This window comes from Pituophis catenifer, unplaced genomic scaffold (genome assembly GCF_029215685.1).
Source record: "Pituophis catenifer annectens isolate HBS135680 unplaced genomic scaffold, rPitCat1.0.hap2 SCAF_7, whole genome shotgun sequence".
Taxonomy (NCBI): Eukaryota; Metazoa; Chordata; class Lepidosauria; order Squamata; family Colubridae; genus Pituophis; species Pituophis catenifer.
The window spans coordinates 89,765,506-89,784,970 of NW_027256887.1; the positions used below are offsets into that span (position 1 = coordinate 89,765,506).

Sequence of the window (19,465 nt, forward strand, 5' to 3'; positions counted from 1 at the left end):
TCAAGACAAGACTGGACAGCCACTTGTCTGGAATGATATAGGGTCTCCTGCCTGAGGAGGGGGTTGGACTAGAAGACCTCTGAGGTCCCTTCTGATTGTGTTATTCTGCTGTGTTCATCCTTGTGCTAAGGACAAGGTGTCAAGCTAAAATAATCAGTCTGAGCGTTGGTTGAGGGGCCGGTCTTGTGGCAAACAGTGGCCCCGTTTTTCATGTTTATTCCACTTGATTTTCGGTGGATTTCTAGCACAAAGGCTTCTGAGAAGCTATCGGTGCCCATTCAGTGAAATGTCAGCGCATGTATCAAAATGTCAGGACGTGGGTTTGCTCGCAGCGGCACGCCAGCCTCACATATGGCCGGTCCTGAGCCGTGTTTACTCAGGGGCCGGCAACCTCTGCGCCAAATCGGTCTTCGGCCAACAGTCCTTTTTCCACTGGGGTGAGTGCTGGGTGATGCCGCCAGACAGCTGACATTCTCCTGATTATGGTTTCAATTTACATCTCACCTTCCTACCCAGATGGCACTGAGTAAACTTGGGTGGGACCGAAAATATTTTTCTTCACACAATGCAGAATAACCCCAATATGTCTAAGGTGTTAGGTATGTTGAGGTATGTTTACGGATGAGATCAGGCTGCATCCCCTCCCCTCGTTTATTCCGCTTCTAGGCAAAATATGCATTATAAGATAAGATGCGTTAGAAGAAGGTGTGCCGGGGCCTTTGACTTGCCTGGAAATGAACCTGTTTAAAAGTTCATCACCAAACCTGGACACCGTGGTCACATTGGTCTGCTCCCCAGGACCTCTGGAGGGAAGCCCTTCCACCAGCTGAGGCTTCTCGCTGCCAGGAGGTTCCTCCTTCCTTCCAGGTGGCTTCTCTCCTTGGTTAGTTTCCACCCATCGCTTCTTGTCCTGCCCTCAGGGGCTTTGGAGAATTGCTTGCCTCCCTCTTCTTTGGGGCAGCCCCTGAGATATTGGAACACTGCTATCATGTCTCCCCTGGTCCTTCTTTTCATTCAACTAGACCTACCCAGTTCCTGCAACCGTTCTTCATATGTTTGAGCCTCCAGTCCAGTCCCCTAATCCTCTTGGTTGCTCTTCTCTGCACTCTTTCCAGAGTCTCCACATCTTTTTTACATCGTGGTGACCAAAACTGGATGCCGGATTCCAAGTGTGGCCTTTCCAAGGCCTGATAAAGTGCATAACCACTTTGTTATGTCTTGGTAAGACCCCATTTGGAATATTGATACTTGAGGAGAGAGAATAGGACTTCCAGATAACTGGTGAACAGTAGGGTATGAAAATGGCCCAGCTGATCAAGTAGGCTGTGGGGTGACGAAGTGACAGCTTATTTGAGGGTGTTTCCCCACATTTTTCCCCTGTCAACCCCCCTCCCCCCCCTTTTCCTCCTCTTCTATAGAGGTGATGAGTGTCCTCAGCTAGCAAGCCTCTGCATTATTCATTTTCATCCTGAATTCAGAGTTTGCTCTCTCTCTCTCTCTCTTGCTGTTCCGAGCTTTCAATCTATAGATCTCTTTCTCTCTCTCTCTGAGTTTCTTTGATAAAGCAGCAACCAAGCTTAAGGAGAGACGCAATTTTCTTGCTGGGCATACATCAGGCCTAAATATCAGAAAAAGCGCCCAGTTTCAGTCCTTGCCTGGCACAGGGAGAGGAACGATTTCTCGGGGAAGGGGTAAAGAGGAAAGGGGGGTGTTCATCATCATCATCATCATCATCATCATCATCATCATCATCATTATTATTATTATTATTATTTTAGGGATTTAATGATTGATGCCAACACATGGAATTGCATCCCATTAGCAGTCGCCAGGCAGAGCAAATTCTCCATAAGAGGGAAGAATCCTTGAAGCAGAATCACAGAGCAGAATAAAGAGAGTTGGAAGGGATTGTTCTGACCCAGCTGCCCAAACACAACCAACCCTCTGCAACTGAATCAATGATTCCTTTATTAGGAGCACCAGCAGCCCCGGCAAAAACTTTCTCTCTCACCACAGGCTAACAAGTCTGTCTGGCAGGGAGATGAGTAGTTGTCTGCCACACCTATTCATTCCCCACCCCCATCCCCCGCCTTTGATTCCCAGAGCTAGAGGGAGGCCTCACTAGCAACGGTGGCTCTTCTGTCCCAAGGACCGGCCCATAGATTTCCAATGCTCTCCTCTCCTCTGCCTTCTGCACATCTGCAGGTCAGGCACTGGACCCAGCTGTTCCTCCTCTTTCTCATCAGCCACCTCCAGACCTGGGGGCTGTTGACTCTCCATCGGAGGGCTGACGGACGACCTAGGCTCCACCTCTCTCTCCCTCTCTCTCTCTCTCTCTCTCTCTCTCTCTCTCTCTCTCTCTCTCTCTCTCTCTCTCTCTCTCTCTCTCTGCCAGCTCCATATCCTCTTCCCACTCGGAGCTCTCAGGTTGCCTTGATGCTGACCCTGACTCCCACGCCTCCTCCTCCTCCTCCTCTGAGTCGACTGCTGGAGGGGCCGGTGGGACGGGCCACAACAGGGACCTTGGAGGTCCTCTAGTCAATCCCCTGCTCAAGCAGGAGGTCCTATAATACCAGGAGTCTCCAACCTTGGAACTTGAAGACTTGTGGACTGGGAGTTAGAGTCCACAAGTCTTAGAGTTCCCAAGATTGGATACTCTTATTCCATACCGTTCCAAACAAGTGACTGTCCAGTCTCTTCTTAAAAATCTCCAGGGTTGGAGCAGCCACAACTTCTGAAGGCAAACCGTTCCAATAATTAATTGTCCTTGCTGTCAGGAAATTTCAGGGCATACTCCAAGGGTCGCCCCATATAAAGAACATTGCAGCAATCCAGACGGGTGAGGAGAACGGCTGCCAACTCCATCTGGCTCCACAGAAGCTTCGGCTGTACATTTCCATACTTCTGAATTTTGTCTTCTGGAGAGGGGGGACATGGAGACAGGGCCCCGTGCTCCCCCAAATTAGCTGCCTGGTTTCTGGGAGTGCACCCCCAACCCCCCTCCCCCCCCACACACAGAATAATAACGCACATCCGCTCCCTTCTGAGACAGGCAGCAAAACCCATTCGGGGTCAGTGCGCAAAGTTGTCGCCTCTCACAAAACCTGTGTTTGTGTGCAGAGCACGTGGCCTTTGCTTTTCAATCAAAATTGTAAATTATATTATATCTGAGGCTTTTATATTCCTGTAAGCCGTCTTGAGTCACCATGCATGGAGAGGCGGCAACATAAATTTCCTAAAATAATAAATAAATAAAATTGGGACCTGAATTTCTGGGGCTAAGCCAGGCGGTCGTTATGTCAGTTGTGCCCGATTTTAAGACTTTTTTGGGGGGGGGGGGCCATGGTTGTTGAGTGAAACACTGCAGCTGCCCAGAGAATCCGGCTTCCCCCGTTGAGTTTGCGTGTCGGAAAGTCGTCAGTGGAGGCCACGTGAGGAGGATGAGGATAACGCTGCAACCATCGTTTTATTCATTTTTCACATTTTTGGACCCTTTGCCTCCTCCGGAGAGGGATTCTGGGCAGCATACGAATAAAATATTCCTGTAACGTAAAAACTGTGTATGAAACCTTAAATCACCTCGTGACCGCCTTTAAGCTCAGGGCATTCACACCACTCCAGTACCTGACTTTTCCTCCCCTTCCTTCCTTCCTACAAAGAAGGCTGAGCTCCGGTGGTTAGATGGCCCAGAGGTTGGTACAGGTAGTCCTCGACTTACAACCACAACTTCCATTACTAAAGGAGGTATTTGTTAAGTGAGTTTTGCCCCCTTTTACGACCTTTCTTGCCACAATTGTTGTTAAGCTGTTAATGTAGTCACATGGCTGTTAAGTGGATCTGGCTTCCAGGACACAGCAACAGTCATAGATGCGAACCCGTTGCCAAGCATCCAAAGTTTGACCTCGCGATTGCCGGGACGTTGCAAAGGTCATAACTGCAAAAAACGGTCATAAATCACAATTTTGCAATGCTGTCGTAGCTTTGGACTGTTGTGAGTTGAGGGCTACCTGTATCTGAATAGAGATCTTTTTAAGATTCATATTTTATTGTGGTTTTGCTTTTTTTAATGCAGGCGAAATGTGACTGTATCCTGCAGATCCAGAGGCCGAGTGAATGTAGATGGGATTTAACATAGTTTGGCCTTTAAACGTGCAGGCCCATTCCAGCTGTGCTGACTGTGGCCCTCCTGCCTGGACAGCTTCTGACGCCCCCCCCCCCCCTTGCTTGTCTCCCTCCCTCCACAGAAGTGTCTGCGGCTGAACCCCGATGTCCCCATCTGGACCTCCAAGCAGCGCATCCTTTGCACCCTGAACCACAGCCTGAAGGACGTCCTCAACTATGGCCTCTTCCAGCCGGCCTTCAACGGCCGGGCGGGGAAGTTCCTGGATGAAGAGCGGCTGCTGAGGGAGTACCCCCTGAATCCGGACACCCCGGTCCCTTACCTGGAGGTACCTGCGGGCACGGCCCAGTTCAGGGGTCCCCTCCCCCGGCTGGACTCACCTGCCCCGAATCCAAGAGGCCGCTTCTCCTGGGCTCAGCAGCTCTGCGGTGCTCCGAGGGAGGAAGGCGTTGAAAAGGGGGCTTTCCTGGTCGGGAGGTGCTCTGGGTGATGCATTGCTGGGAGACTGGAGGAGAGACCCCCCCCCCCTCAGCTCAAAGCCCAGGGAACTGGCAGTGCAAAGTCAGGGGTCCTGTAAGCAGAGATGGGGTTGTGGGGTCCTTGGTCCTCTCTGAGCTTGGTGGGCTTCTTGCAGATGTTTCAGGACCCAAGCTAGGTACCATCATCAGGGCTAGAAAGGGAGGAGGAGGAGGAGGAGGAGGAGGAGGAGGAGGAGGAGGAGGACTGCAGGGGTCTTGGTGCTCTCTGAACTTGGTTCTTTTCATGCAGACATTTCATGACCTAGCTAGGTAACATCATCAGGTTTAGAAGGAAGTGGGATGTGCAGAGGAGGAGGAGGAAGAGGAAACTATGGGGTCCTTGGTGCTCTCTGAGCTTGATTGTTCTTGTAAACATTTCATTACCAAACGAGGAAGCATCCTCCGTGCTAGTGATCTCCTAGATGGGTAACGCAAGAAAAGCACCAAGCTCAGGGAGCACCAAAGACCCCCCATTTCAACCCCGAGCTATAAACTGGGGCCAAATTAATATATATATATTTAATTGTTCTTAATGTTTGTATTGTATCTTTTTATCTGGCTGTACACCGCCCTGAGTCCCTTGGGAGAAGATGCGGTATATAAATTTGAAATAAAATAAAAAATAAAATAAATATTCCCCTTTAAAGTTGGGGCCATCCTGGGGTCAAGAGGGTTCATCTCTGGAGGATTCTGCAGTGCTCACAGCCCCCACCAGCCCATCCACACAGACAGCTCAGGTGTCAGAGACCCTGCAGGAATCCCAGGCTGGGGGCCGGGAGGGCCGAGCCCTGCACCTGTGCACCCCACACAGCCTCCCCTGAGTCAAGCCGAGGTCCAGTTGTGCTGCCTTCAGCCGGAGCTTGAGGTGGGCTGCCCAGGGGAGCCGGGCTTCTGTCGCAGGGAAAGAAACTGGTCACCTGTCCAGGCAGGGCAGATCTCCTGGCAGAGGGTCTTGTTCCCGATCCCTTGTTTGGGAGGGGTGGGCTCTAAATGGATCTGCACCAATTGACACACACACACACACCAGATGCTGTGGGGCCTCAGAGGGCCTCCGGTTAATTCACCTGCGGGCTTTAGCAGCTGCTAAACGCCCCTCTGCAAAACAGAATTTGCACTGAGCACCAGCAGGGCTGCCCCTTGGAGCTGTGTGGTGAGTTGCACAATCACAACTCTTGTTGCCAAGGACCGTGAGGGGCTGCCCCTGGCCACAGCTGTGACTTTCTCCTTGTGGGACCCCCCCCCCCACCTTCGCCCCCTTTCAAGCCCCTCCTTGGGAGGGAATCGATGGCTGCTGTAGCCAAAGGGTCCCTAAAGGGCCAATCGTTAAGCACCGAATCTCTCCGGTGCCAATTTCTTCTCAGATTGCCAGCTCTCAAAGGCCTCCCCGGCCCAGTGCGGACTTTCAGTCCTGCTGCAAAAGGGCCATTTGGCAGCACCTTAAATTTAGGAAGGGAGCCCTCAGCAGGGAAGGCTGAGCCCCAGAGTGGAGGGCCTGGGAAAGAGCCTTTGAACCCCTCTGGAGTGCCCCGTCCCTCTTCTGCTCCAGCTGCCTTCTGAGATTTTGCCAGCCTCTGTGTGTAAGAGGGGTGTCGTATCTTATTTGCACATGGGAGATCTAAAATCTCGCTTCGCCAGGGGAAAGCTGAGCTACCGGAAATAAATTCTGCAAATTACCTTATGCGGGCTTGCAAGGACACCCCGGAGAGGCAGGGAGTGGCTCCATGTGCCAAGATCAAGATCTGAACATATGTGTCTCCCAAAAGCTTTCCCCCAACATACCTACAGTATCTTTGTTTATTTTGCTTTATTTCTCTCATTTACAAATTGTCCTCCGCCCAGATTCTTATCCTGTGAGGTGCACATCTTAAAATAGGACAAATATTATGTCATTTTAATAGTAGTTTCCAAACTAAGCTGTAGAATCTAACAGAAGTGCCCAATAGGTGAATAGAGGAGAGCCAGGCTGGGGTCCAGACAGAAGAGTCAGTGACGCAAGGAAGTGTATCAGGGTCCAAGATGCCCCCACCCCACCCCAACTCCCCGGTTGCAAAGTCTCCTTGGCTGTTAATTGTTGCTTCCATGGATGAGCAGATCAGAGAGAGGGAGGGGGGGAGGGAGAGAAAGAGAGAAAGAGAATATGGATGATGGATGATAGGTAGGTAGATAAAGTTGATAGATTTATTATATTGATTTATGAAAATTATATTCTACCTATCTTGTAGTCGCACAATTCTGGAAGAGACAGAGGGAGGAAGGGAGAGAGAATGAGAAAGAGATGATGATGATGATGATGATGATGATGATGATGATAGGGTAGGATAGCATAGCATAGCATAGGATAGAGAGAAGGATGAAAGATGGATGGACGGGTGGATGGACAGATGGGGAGAGAGAGAGAGCGATGATGATGGATGGACAGGTGGATGGACGGATGGATGGATGGATGGATGGACAGATAAAGAGAGGGACAGACAGACAGACAGACTGGCTGAGGCATGCGAAATTCTGGCTCAGGGATTCTGGGAGTTGAAGTCCACAGTCTTAAAGGGTCCTTAGTTGCCCACCCTGGCCAAAGGGGGACCACAGCATGGAGCCCTGTGTCCTTAAAAACGGCCCTGTTGGTTAGCTGTGTTTCACCAGCTGCCGCCCTTGTTGGCTCACCCGTGTTGACCTTGGCCTGACCTTCCCATAGCCTTGAGAAAGGGACACTCGTGGCGGAGCCAGCAGTGGGGTGGAGAGCTGCAGGCCACGTCTGCAGCCGGCTGGGACGGTGTGATTGATTGAATCAGCGGGTCAGCAGACTTTTCATTGACCAGCGGCCCAAATCTCTGGAGGCTCCAGAAGAAGCCCCGTATGGTGAAAGAGCCCAGCTCTGACTCTCCCGGGGTGGGCAGCCTTGGGGCCGGAGGGCTCCGCCGGAGACACGGGGCCCATTCGATGAAGGTTTGACCGATGCCCAGGCTGGCAGCTGATGCTTCTTCCTCCCTTTGCTTCCCATCCAGTTCCGATACAAGAGGCGCGTCTATTCCCAGCCCCTGTTGGATGACAAGCAGTTCGCCAAGCTGCACACGAAGGTAAGCCATCGCCTTGGGGGGGGGGCAGGGGGTCTTCCGGCTGCATTTCGCAGCTCAGACTCCAGAAGTGGCTGCAAGCCTTGAGCTTCACCCCACTGGCCGGGGCCGGGAGGACGGTAGGCTGGGCTGGGCTGGGCAAATGCCCCCCGCCCTCTTGGAGGACCCAGGTGGGCCACACCTCCTGAGGCCGATGCCACCCAGCAGGTCAGGCTTTTCTTTCCATTTGCCCCCGAGGCTGGCACCAGTAACAAAAACGAGCAGGGACGGTCTTGCTGACTCAACCCCTGGCAATGCTGGCCATCTGTCTGAGGAGAAACATGGACAGGCCCCCCGTCTTTCCATTTCCCTTCCTTCAGGAGGCAACCCCCTTGGCCAAGCAGGTATTTGGACCACCCAGGGACTTGAAGTGGGAACGCTGAGCCAACTGGAGACAGAAATTGGCCAGCAGGATCCTCGGGCTCCCTCACTTCTCCTGTGAGCCCAGATTCAGGAGCTGCATAGCCCCCACAGCTGCAAGGGACGGGGCTCTGAGAAGGACACTGTCTCTGGGGGTCCTTAGTGAAGGCAGGGGGCTTAAAGCTTCTCAGGACCCCCAAAGGTACCTGGAGTTTCTGGTTTTTCTTTTAAGACGTTTCGCTTCTCGTCCAAGAAGCTTCTTCAGCTCCGACTTCAGAACCGAAGAAGGCTTTATGGGTGAGAAGCGAAGCATCTGGAAGGAAAATCAGACAGCCCGATTGTCTTTTGGCGAAAGCGCCTTTGGGGCAACCATGGCCTGGATGATTGAGACTCTCCGGGGACCCTTTTCCTGGGCCCTGTCCTTGAGTGTGCCCAGTGTAGCAGAGGAGCCTTATTTATCCCAGTTTGCTCACACGGCCTGGGCTCCCTTCCATGGAGACGATACTTTTGCATTGGGTTAAAATTGCAGAAATTACCAGGGAAAAACCCCGCTCCAAACACGCCCCAAGAGGCCACAATTAGCAGTCACGCAAGGCAGGTTTTGCAATATCGTCCATCCAGATACGCTAACTAGGATGGTCTTGGAGAGCTGATTAAACTCCTTTTATTAAAGGAGCTTATTAAAGAGACTTTCGTATCGATTTTGAATCGGTTGGCTTTCCACAAGGATGTTGCACCAGGTATGTGTGTGTGTGTAATTATCACAAGCATGTTTTTTTCAGTCTGGTTGCATTTTGGGTTTTTAGGTACAGAAATATTTGTGGGCTAAACTTAGGTTGATCCACCCAATGAATTTCTGTCTCTGACAGGACTTTACCTGTTTTATCCTGGAATGAAAGGTTGAATTCTACCTTTATTTTCTGATGTGGTTATAAGGCAAATCAGATAGAAATGGGGTGCCTCCATTAGGCCTGGGGGCTCCAGAGCGCTGGACAGGGGAGCCCCTCTTTTGAGTCTTGATCTTGCCCTGAGTGGACTTGCACCCGTTGCCAAGCCCTCCCTCGCCTGGGGCTCTTGGGGGGGGGGGGTGAGGTGTGGTAGCCTGGATTCCTGCTGAAAGTGGGAAATAAGAGAAAACCAGGCCATCAAAGAATAATCTGGGCTCTTGCTTTGTGTACATGAGCAGACCATTGTGCTGCTGGCTTCTCTGGGGTCCTGCGTGGGGCAGCAGGAGCGAAAGCAGGCCAGGCAGGCCAGGCACCCTCCCTCTGTGGCCTTTGCAGCCCAGGGAGCCTTTGCAGAGGAGAGCATCCAAGACGCTTGAAGGCCTGGAGGCTAAAACCCAGGAAGAAGGGCTGCAGGATTTGGGTTTGGCTAGTCTAGAGAAAAGAACAACAGGGGGGGGCATGATAGCAGCTTCCCAGTATTTGAGGGGCTGCCCCAAAGAAGAGGGAGGTCAACCTGAAGGCAGGAGAAGAAACAACAATGGATGGAAATTAACCAAGGAGAGAAGAACCTGGAACGAAGGAGAAACTTCCTCACAGTGAGGAGAATCAACCAGTGGAACAGAAGTTGTGGGCGCTTCATCCCTGGAGGTTTGTAAGAAGAGTCTGGACAGCCATTTGTCTGAAATGGGAGAGGGTCTCCTGCTTGGGCAGGGGACTGGACTAGAAGACCCCCGAGGTCCCTTCCAGCTCTATTCTGATTGATTGCAGCCAGGAGGGCAGGACGCTATGGTTGACCCCCCCACTCACTGATCCTGCTGACACGGGTTCCCCCCCCAATCATCCCCAGGGAGTGGGAGGGGCCAGGGAGCCCACAAACCCAGGGATGCTGCAGAGGGGGAAGCCCCAGACGGAAAGGGAGGGCCGAGGGGGGGCGGGAGAAGGGGAGGGGGAGGCTTGCTGGCCAAGTTGGCTCTGGTGGGATTTGTCCCCCGGGCTGCTGTTTTGCTTGGACAGGATCGAGCCATGGAATGTGTCAGTGTGTGTGACATCACGCGTGTGCGTCTGTCCGAGTTGTGAGTTGTACGCCCTTTCCGAAGCCTGGGGGGAGAGAGAGTTGGCGGGAGAGAGAAGAGGAAGGACGGGAAGATGGGGGCCCATCTGGGAAGGAAGCAGCACAGGCAGAGGAGTGGGTGGTCTGGCACCAAAAGCAAGGTACCCCCCTCTCCCCCCAGGGGCCCCCATCTTGACCCTGCTCCCTCCCCACTTCTACTTTTGGGGGGTGGAGGGAAGCTAGGGCTGCACTCTGCTCAGCCCACCTTGTCCTCTGGCTGGTTGGACCGAGCCGAGCTGGGCTCTGCCGTGCAGAATTCACCGGACCAAGGAGAGCCCATCCAGGTCTGAGCGGTCCCAGCTGCTGCAAGAGAGGGGCAGGGCTTGGGGGGCTGAGTGGCTGCTGGACAGGCCCTCCAGCCGTTTCTGCTCAGCCCTGGAAAGGAGCAGGGGGGGGGAGGCTCTGTGCTCCTCGGGGAGGGGGAGGGGAGCCTGAGGGCCATCCTGTGATTCTGCTCACCTCATCAAGCAATCCTAAATGCACTTCCGAACTCCTCCTCCTGCTCTAAAGGGGGCTGGCTGGGTGGGTGCACATCCAGATGCCTTCAAAGCATTCTTGAGTCCCAGGGACCGTCTGGATGAGTCCCTGCAGCTTTTTTGGCCCTATTATACCAGATGTGGGTTGCCATTGCCTTCTTCCTAGGGCTGAGAGAGAAGGGCCGGCCCACGGTCAGCCAGCAAGGCAGACTTAAAACTCATGTTTCTAGTGAATTGTCCTCATTTCTAGCCTGCTGCCTTCGCCTCCCGACACAAGACCGCCTCTCGCCATAGGGATACCGCTCCCCAAATTAGGGATATGGGCTACCATCTCCATGCTGGGCTAGGGATCCAGGAGCCACAGCCCCACCTGGGAGGGAGGGCTGCACATTGCAATCTGTATTATGGGTTGTCCTTACTTAGCGATCACAGCTTGCGGTCTTCCTTCAGTTTTCCTTTGCTTTGCAGACCTGCAAAGGTCGTAAATGCGAAGATTGGTCGCAGAGTTACTGTTTCATCATTGCACTAATGGTGAACGGTCACTAAACAAGGCAGTCACTGAATGAGGACTCCCTATAATTGTTGTTCGTTAGCAGTTTGCTCACGTGAGATTGGGCCTCTCAGCCTTTTGGTGGGAACCCAGAGCCCGTCTTGGCGAATGGTGTGAATGTTGCACCAGAGTGGGCTTGACTCGTTTGGACGCGAGAGAAAATTGCTTCTCGCGGGTTCAGTCTGTCGGTTTGTTGCAGGATGCGTAACCCACCCTTCTCTCCAATGGCATTCGGCAGAAATGGGCCCCTGGAAATGGGTAGGACTAGAGTGCCCCTGCTTCCCAGCCAGCAAGGCCCCCGATGTGATGAGCGTCAGGTGAAGAGACGGACTTCTGCAGTCCAGACATGCTTTGCCCGCTCTCCCTGCCTCGGAGAGAGCAGCCTTTGTGCGTCAGGACATTGATTCAGTGGCCGCGGGCGGATGGGGATCGATGAGACACACACCCCCTTGCTGGCTATCGACCCTCCTCGCTGGCTTTGGCGGGAGTCAGGCAGCTCCTCCGGTCTCCGGGAGGCCCAAAGACGTTGGCTTCTCCCAAGCTCCCGCTTGGCTCTGGGACTCCGGGCTTGGCAGATGGCAAGGATGGCAGCTTCCTTCCAAGACTTCGCTTCTGGCTGGCATGGAGTGAGCAATAGGCCGTTCTTGCAAGAGTTCCTTTCACTGTCGTGTGAAGGGGAGGGAGACCTCAGCTCCCCCTCCCTCCCTCCCTCCCGGCCTTCTCTTCTTCCCTTCGCTTTGTCCTTCATTCCTTTCGTTTCAAAAGCGAACTTCACCACTCCTTAACCTTTGAGCCAAAGATGGTTGGGCATCCTTGCCTTTGTAGCAGTTACAGGTCAGTGGATGGCAAGGCTTTGCATTGCAGTCAAGGGCTCAATTCTACCCCTCTCTACACACACACACACACACACACACACACACACACACACACACACCTTCACCAGCACAGCTGTCTGGCTCATGCACATAGATTGGTTGGTTCATTCATTCATTCATTCATTCATTCATTCATTCATTCATTCACTCACTCACTCACTCACTCACTCACTCACTCACTCATTCACTCACTTCATTCATTCATTCATTCATTCATTCATTCATTCATTCATTCATTGTTTCAATGCTGCCCATCTCCCAAACAAGCTGACTCTGAGATGCTGAGCTCTTGAGGCGATTGGCCCAAAGCATTGAGCCTCCCTCCCTCCCTCCTCACCTGTCCCCGAAGGCAGAGAGGTGGCATTTCCTTGTGCCCAACCTACAAAGGCAGGACGGAGGGTCCTTCAGCTTGGTTGCCACCGCTCTATGGATTCCTGCATCCTTTCCTTCTTTGCTCAATCACACAGGGATCCCATCTAGCTGGGAATCACTTAGTGGTGATGAAGAATCGATCCACAAAGCTCTCTGAAAATGAGAGAAATGCCTCTAGATTTAAAATCAGGTTGCTTGATTTGAGGCTGTGGAGTCCGATCCATAACCGGTGCAAGAATCTGCCAGAAAGAAAGCCTCTTCTCTTTGGAATCAAGATAGTTGATATCTTCAGCATTCCCACAATCTACTAGGAAGTTAACAAAGAAAATACGATATTGCTGCATCGTGAAAAACTCTTTGTGATCTGCTCTGGATGCTTCCTGGGTTTTGAATTTAGTTAATACAGGGAGTCCTTGACTTACAACAGCTTGTTTAGTGACCATTCAAATTCATAACGGCACTGAAAAAAGTGACTTATGACTGTTTTTCACAGTTACAACCGCTGCAGCATCCCCACGATCACCTGATCCGAATTCCGATGCAACGGGTTCCTATTTATGTGATCCCCTTTTGCAACCTCCAGACAAGCAAAGTCAATGGGGAAGCCGGATTCACTTAACAACTGTGGCGAGAGAGGTTGTGAAACGGAGGAAAAGTCACTTAACAAAGGTCTCTCATAACAACAGAAATGTTGGACTCTATTGCCGTCGTACGTTGAGGACTCCCCGTGGTTGCCTAGCTTCTCCTTTTCCCCTTGCTATAAATGGGGACATTTGCCTCCTTCTGGTTCCTTATGAAATCCACGAGGGCAGCCTGGCCTCCAGCTGTCCCTTTGGGGCCCTGGGGTGCAATTCACGCCGTCTGGAGTTCCAGCCTTAACATGACGGGATTCTCCTACAAAAGAGGGACACAACATTCAGGAAGTGCGTCTGATTGCCAGGAGGAAAGGATGCCGTCTCCAAGGGGCAGGGCTGGAATCTCCCAAAGCACAGTGTGATCCTTCCAATAAGGATCCTTCCTTACTGCTCCACACCTAAAGGCAGAATCTTGCAAATTGAAGCCTCTACTCTGGAAACTATTGAGAAGGAGCTGTCTTCGCCCTTTTTGCTCACACTAACACTGAACTGAGATATTTCCTCTTATTCTGCCGGAATACACTCTCTCCCTTCTGGGAATCTGGGCTATAATCCATCAACCTTCCTTCCTTCCTTCCTTCCTTCCTTCCTTCCTTCCTTCCTTCCTTCCTTCCTTCCTTCCTTCCTTCCCTCCTTCCTTTTTTCCCTCCCTCTCTCCCTCCCTCCCTTCCTTCTTTCCTTCCCTCTCTCCCTCCCTTATTCCCTCTACCTTTTCCCCTCTCTCCCTATTCCTCCTTCCTTCCTCCCTCCCCCTCCCTCTCTCCCTCCCTTCTTTCTTTCTTTCCTTCCTGAGATGTGCCAAGAGGTGAGTTAGGGATTGATTGATATCTGTGCCTTGCTTTCTCTGGGTTTGATCATCCTCGTAGCCCTGTAGTAGAATTAAAGTGTGCAGCAAACGACAACATGAGGCGGAGGTTGACTTCCTTGGCAACCTGCTGCCTGCAGTGCTTAGAAGAAGAGATGCTCAGAGCAGTTTCTATGGCGGCTGCATTTTGAGCCAGTCCCCAAAGTAGCAAAGTGCACAACGAACAGGAGGCGAGCAGAAGGGAACGTTGCGCAACCTGAATCCAGCACTAAGAATAACCGATCTTCGTTCCGTTAAAAGCCATTTCTAGCCCGTCGGGAAGCTTGAGTCCAGGTGGTATGGATGCCCTTGGAGCAGCGGGGATTCTGGGAACGGGCAGCCTATCCATCGGTCCCCAGTGCGTGACCTTTTGTCCCCTGGGAGAAGAGCTGGGTGGGCTCTGCTCGGGGGCTCTCCTTCCATCCCAGCAATGACCCTCACCCTCTTGGTCTTTCTATTTCCAAAAAGATCAGGGTCCCTCCCCATCCCACCAGGAGAAATGGCGAAGGCTCTTCAGGTGATTCCATGCAGGCTCAGGGCAAACCTCCATTGACCAGAGGCCAGCCTCTCCTCAGCCCTCTCTGGCCTGTTGGGAGCAGCCCAGGAGCAGCCGTGATAACAGAGCCCCATTTCCTCCCCCCCCACCAGAGGGCAGCTCACCTGCGGCTGCTTCTTCTTCCAGGGTCCGGAGAGAAACCCAGTGGGGATAAGAGTCAGCCGGAGCCTGACCGCTGGGTGGTCTGCGTGCTCCAGGGGGGATCGGCTTCCACGCCTGTGGGAGAAGGATAGCAGGGAGCTGCCCAGAGATGGTCTCCTACCCTCTCACCTCTGGAGCATCATTCTCACTCTCACCTGTGCAGCTGAAACTCCTGCAGCTCTTCCCGCCTGGAGCCCCCTTCAGACCGCTGCAGCCTTCCAGTCTTGAGCCTGATGGACAATGGGATCCATCACTCTTTTCCTTCTCTTCTCCCATCACTCCTTCCTAGGGGAAAGAGAGCAGGATCACCCTTCTTCCCCAGCGGGGATTCCCGTGAGAGATGCTCTGTTGGCTCAGCCCCTCTCCCCCCCCCATCTCGTGTCAGCCAAGGAGCATTGAGCCACCCCACATGGGCTCCCTAAGCTTCTGTGGCTTGGCACAGGCCCGCCTTTCATTTCGCTAATTGCACGGAAGGTCGGTTAATTGAAAGAGATGCCTTGCTCTATTTTTATCCACTTTTGAAATGGGAGAAGTGGGGGAGGGGGAAGGAGCTCCCCCAACCCACTTGGGTTGAACGGAAGCCAAACCACTTTGCTTAATGGGCTGGCGCCTCTGGCATCAAAACTGGATTTTCAGGACCTCGGACAGTTCTCGGGAGCCACCTGGCATGGAGGGGGAGCCCTGGCAGCTCACCGCCTGAATCGGCCTTGCCTGGACTGCACCTGTTGAGCAGCAGGAGCCGGTGGGCCTGCACTGGGTGGTGCTTGAGCGGTGGATGATGGTTCTCTGGAAAAGTCCCCTTCCCTGGTTCAGGAGGGAGCAGGGATGCAGCTAGAGAAGAGGGGGGGTCTCTCCGCCTCCCTCTCGCCACTCCTTCTTCCTCTAATTCACACACCCTCCGTCCCCAAGGCCGAGCTGCAGCAACATCAGCCTGTTCATCTGGCTGCCTCCCCGTCTCCCGTGAAGGTCTTCCTTTCCCTTTGCTCTGGAGTTCTGCAAAGGCCCTTCTCCTGCCTGGGAAGCCGAGGGGTGGGCATCAAAGAGAATGGCCAAGGGGGGCAGAAGATGCCACGGCTGAGTGTGCCCCACAGCTCGGATGCCTCCAAAGGGCCTGGCACACTCCTGATCTGCAAGGGATCCAAAAGGAACCCAACCTAATCTGAAAATAAGCATCTTCAGGGCCACCAGCGTTTCCCAGGATTTATAGATGAGGGAGAGGGAAAGAGAAAGAGAAAGAGGTGGGAGAGAGCAATAGTGAAATTCAATTTTTTTTTACTATGGGTCCTGTGGGCGTGGCTTGGTGGGCGTGGCGTGGCTTGGAAGGGGGGACCATCCTCCTCTGCCTACTTTTTCTCACATCCATCCTGCCCTCACTCTCCTTTTCCCTCCCAAATACAGGTACTCCTCACTTATTTTTTTTTATTTTTTTTTTATTTTTATTATTTAACCACCAATCACTTAATGACCGTTCAAAATTGCAGCAGAGCTCCTTACAGCCTGGTTCCAGAGGCCCCTGCGCCACCCATGGTCCCAGGGCTGCATTTTGGGCTCCCATCTGCAACATCCTGCAGTCATATGACCGTAATTCTGGGTGGGTTTTGCATTCACTTCTGGCTCCTGACAACAACATCAAAAAAACCCGTTGAAGAAACCAGGTTTGCTAAATGTCCACCACATTTGCTTAATGACGGTGGCATTTGCTAAACAACGGCTGCAAAAAAAATGTAAAATTGGGTGTGGCCATGTGGCAGCTCGCTTAACGACCGTCACAACCTGCAACCATAATTCTGGGCTTGTAAGCAGAGGAGCAGCTGTATATGGTTAGCATCGCACACTGGGGCTGCCTCGGAGTGGGGAGGAGACGCAGGCTGGTCTCGGGGGTGGGGTGGGGCTCTCTTTGCCTCCTTCCCTCTTCTGCAGGCTCAGGCAAGAGGGGGTCTTTGTAGGGCCTCCCTTGGAGGAAGGAGCCCACCAGGTCCCATTGAGGGGTCCCACTGAGCCCCTCCGAGATCAAAACTCCCCGACTGAAGCAGCTCACTCAGCAGCCAGTTTTATTTATTTATTATTTCTTATGAAAGACATTTGTGCCCATCTCATATCCGACAACTCTGGGCAGCTTTTGACATAAAAAGCATGAAAGTCATCCATTATGAAATACTACAGCAGATAAAATCCTTAAGACGAGATGGCCAAGGGAGAGCGGGCGGGGGGGGGGAGGTTTTAATTGGTCAACCCCTTCCAGTGTGAAGCCTCCCCCCCCCCCCGGTTTGGAGTGTGTGAAGCGGTTCTGACTCTTTGCCGTGGGAACTGCCTGGCCAAGCAGCCATGGGGAGCCCCACAGAGCCCCCACTGAGACCATGACTCAGGCTCCGCAAAGGGCCACCTTGAGGACAGGCAGAGGGGCAACCCCACAAGGCTCTCTGGGTAAGGAAGGAATGGGATTAAAGGAGCTGAGAGGCAGGCTGGGCTCTGGAAGCACCCTGCAGGCAGCAGCACTCCGGCTCCCCTTAGGGTGGGCAGCTGCCAAGGATGCTGGGAACTGTAGTCCAGCAAAATGTAGAAGGACACACCTGGGATTAATGGGTTTCCCGTAAAGAAAAATAGGACAGTCTCGCTTTTGTGTATACAGGTAGTCCTCGACTTACCACCAAAATATCTCTTCTTAAATGAGACATTTGTTAAGTCAGTTTTGCCCCATTTTACAACAGTTGTTAAGTGAATCACTGCAGTTGATAATTAGTCACATTGTTGTTAAGTGAATCTGGCTTCCCTGTTGACTTTGCATGTCAGAAAGTTGCAAAAGGGGATTCACGTGACCCCGGCACACTGTGACCGTCATAAGTGTGAGTCAGTTGCCGAATGTGTCTGAATTTTGATCATGTGACCATGGGGATGGTCGTAAGTGTGAAAAACGGCCCTAAGTCACTTTTTCCAGTGTCATAACTTTGAACGGTCACTAAATGAATTGTTGTTAGTTGAGGGCTGGACTAGAAGATCTCCAAGATCCCTTCCAGCTCTGTTCTATTCTATTCTATCTGTAATATGTTCTTGAGGACTAAGTGTATTTATTTATTTATTCATTCATTCATTTCTGTAAGGAGGGGTGCTTAATGGGGACCTTCCTTTCCATGGAAACGTATTTCTTTCTTTGGTTGTTTGTTTACATGCCCCCATCTCCCTCGGCAGACTGACAGGTGTCTGGATGGGTTCCCACTTGGGGAACCATGGACGATGGGAGGCCTGCCTATCAGTCAGCGCCTGCCATCCACGCCTGCGGGCAGGTCAGGGGCTTTTCCAGGGGCGTCTGCAGGGGACGGTCACGAAAGGCCAGGCAGTGGCTGCAACAGATGGAGAGGCTCCATCGCACCATCGCGGCTGCCCTTTTGATTCCTTTTGAGCATCCCCCTCTTCAGTATTGAAAAGGGACTTTCTGCTTCTCCTGGGCTCTGCTCCCTCTTGACCGGCCGAGAGGGCTCTCCTGCTTAGGACGACTCACTCCCGGGACCAGGGGGGCCAGGACATCTGCTTGAGCAGGGGGTTGGACTAGAAGACCTCCAAGGTCCCTTCCAACAACTCTGTTATTCTGTCCTATTCGGCTGCTCAGCGTGGCTGACCACTGGCTTAAGCAAAGGCCCAAGGAGTCCGAGATGGCCCAGCTGAGAAGGAGACCCTGAACCTCCAGAGGGAGCCTGAGGGGCCTGCAGCTGGAGGCAGCGTGGATTAGGCCAGCCCAGCACCCTCTCTGGGACTTTCTCCTGCCCCTGATTAGCCCTGGGTTTCAGGTCATATGAGGACATGGAATTGGTGCAGAGTTTGCAAAACAGGGGGGTGTTTGTGGAGTGTCAGTGCACAGGTGTGCTAAGGTTAAAGGTGCCAAAGCTAAATGCAGTAGGAAAGAGGGCAACTGGAAGAGGGGGGCTGCTGGTCCCCCATCCTCTGCAAGGCCTCAGAAACCTTCCCGGTTGTTGCCTAACAGCAGGCGGGCAGCTTCAGCGGAATGGAATGCGCAGCTCAGTTCCAGCACATCTGGAGCTGCCGGTTGGAGGAGGCGGGGGGGGGCTTTTGCACAGCTGCCTTCTCTGTTTGGCTGTTCCTGGTTCTGGATTAGGCCCAGCAATTCCTGCAATAACCCGTCAGATTCTTTGCTGGTCACCTGAGGTGGAGGTCTAATGTCGCTCACAGCGAGGATCTTGGTTTAGGGAACAAGCTGGCTGGGGAAGCCTGGGAGTCAAAGTCCAGCCGTCTTTTTTTTTTTTTTTTAATTTGATTTATATGCCGCCCTTCTCCGGAGACTCAGGGCGGCTTACAATGCGCTAAGCAATAGCCTTCATACTTTTGTATATTTATACAAAGTCAGCTTATTGCCCCCACAAACTGGGTCCTCATTTCACCTACCTTAGAAAGGGTGGAAGGCTGAGTCAACCTTGAGCCTTGGAGAGATTCGAACCAGCAGTAAATTGCAGGCAGCTGTGTTAATAACAAGGTGCGTAGACCACTGTACTATCAAGGCTCTTAAAGTCAAGTTCATGTGAAGGGTTAATACCACTTTATAAGGCCCTGGAATCCTGCATCCAGTTTTGGTCACCACAATGTAAAAAAGATGTTGAGGCTCTGGAAAGAGTGCAGAGAAGAGCAGCCAAGAGGATTAGGAAGCTGGAGGCTCAAACATCCTAAGAACAGTTGCAGGAATTGGGGAAGTTTAGTTTAATGAAAAGAAGGACTAGGGGTGACTTGATAGTGGTCTTCCAATATTTGAGGGGCTGCTGCAAAGATTAGGGAGTCACCCTCTTCTCCAAAGTACCTGAAGGCAGGACAAGGAGCAATGGAGGGGGGACCGAACAAGGAGAGAA

The 19,465-nt window shown here is 52.5% G+C and overlaps 1 protein-coding gene across 1 annotated transcript in view; it reads left to right on the plus strand.

Annotated features, from left to right (window-relative positions):
- The window catches only part of SHANK3 (SH3 and multiple ankyrin repeat domains 3), a 197,595-nt gene that overhangs the window by 35,511 nt on the left and 142,619 nt on the right, over window positions 1–19,465 (plus strand). The window contains exons 2-3 of the mRNA XM_070947935.1: window positions 4,245–4,448; window positions 7,641–7,712. Of these exons, the coding sequence (XP_070804036.1) occupies window positions 4,245–4,448; window positions 7,641–7,712 (276 nt within the window). The remainder of the gene's footprint in view (window positions 1–4,244; window positions 4,449–7,640; window positions 7,713–19,465) is intronic.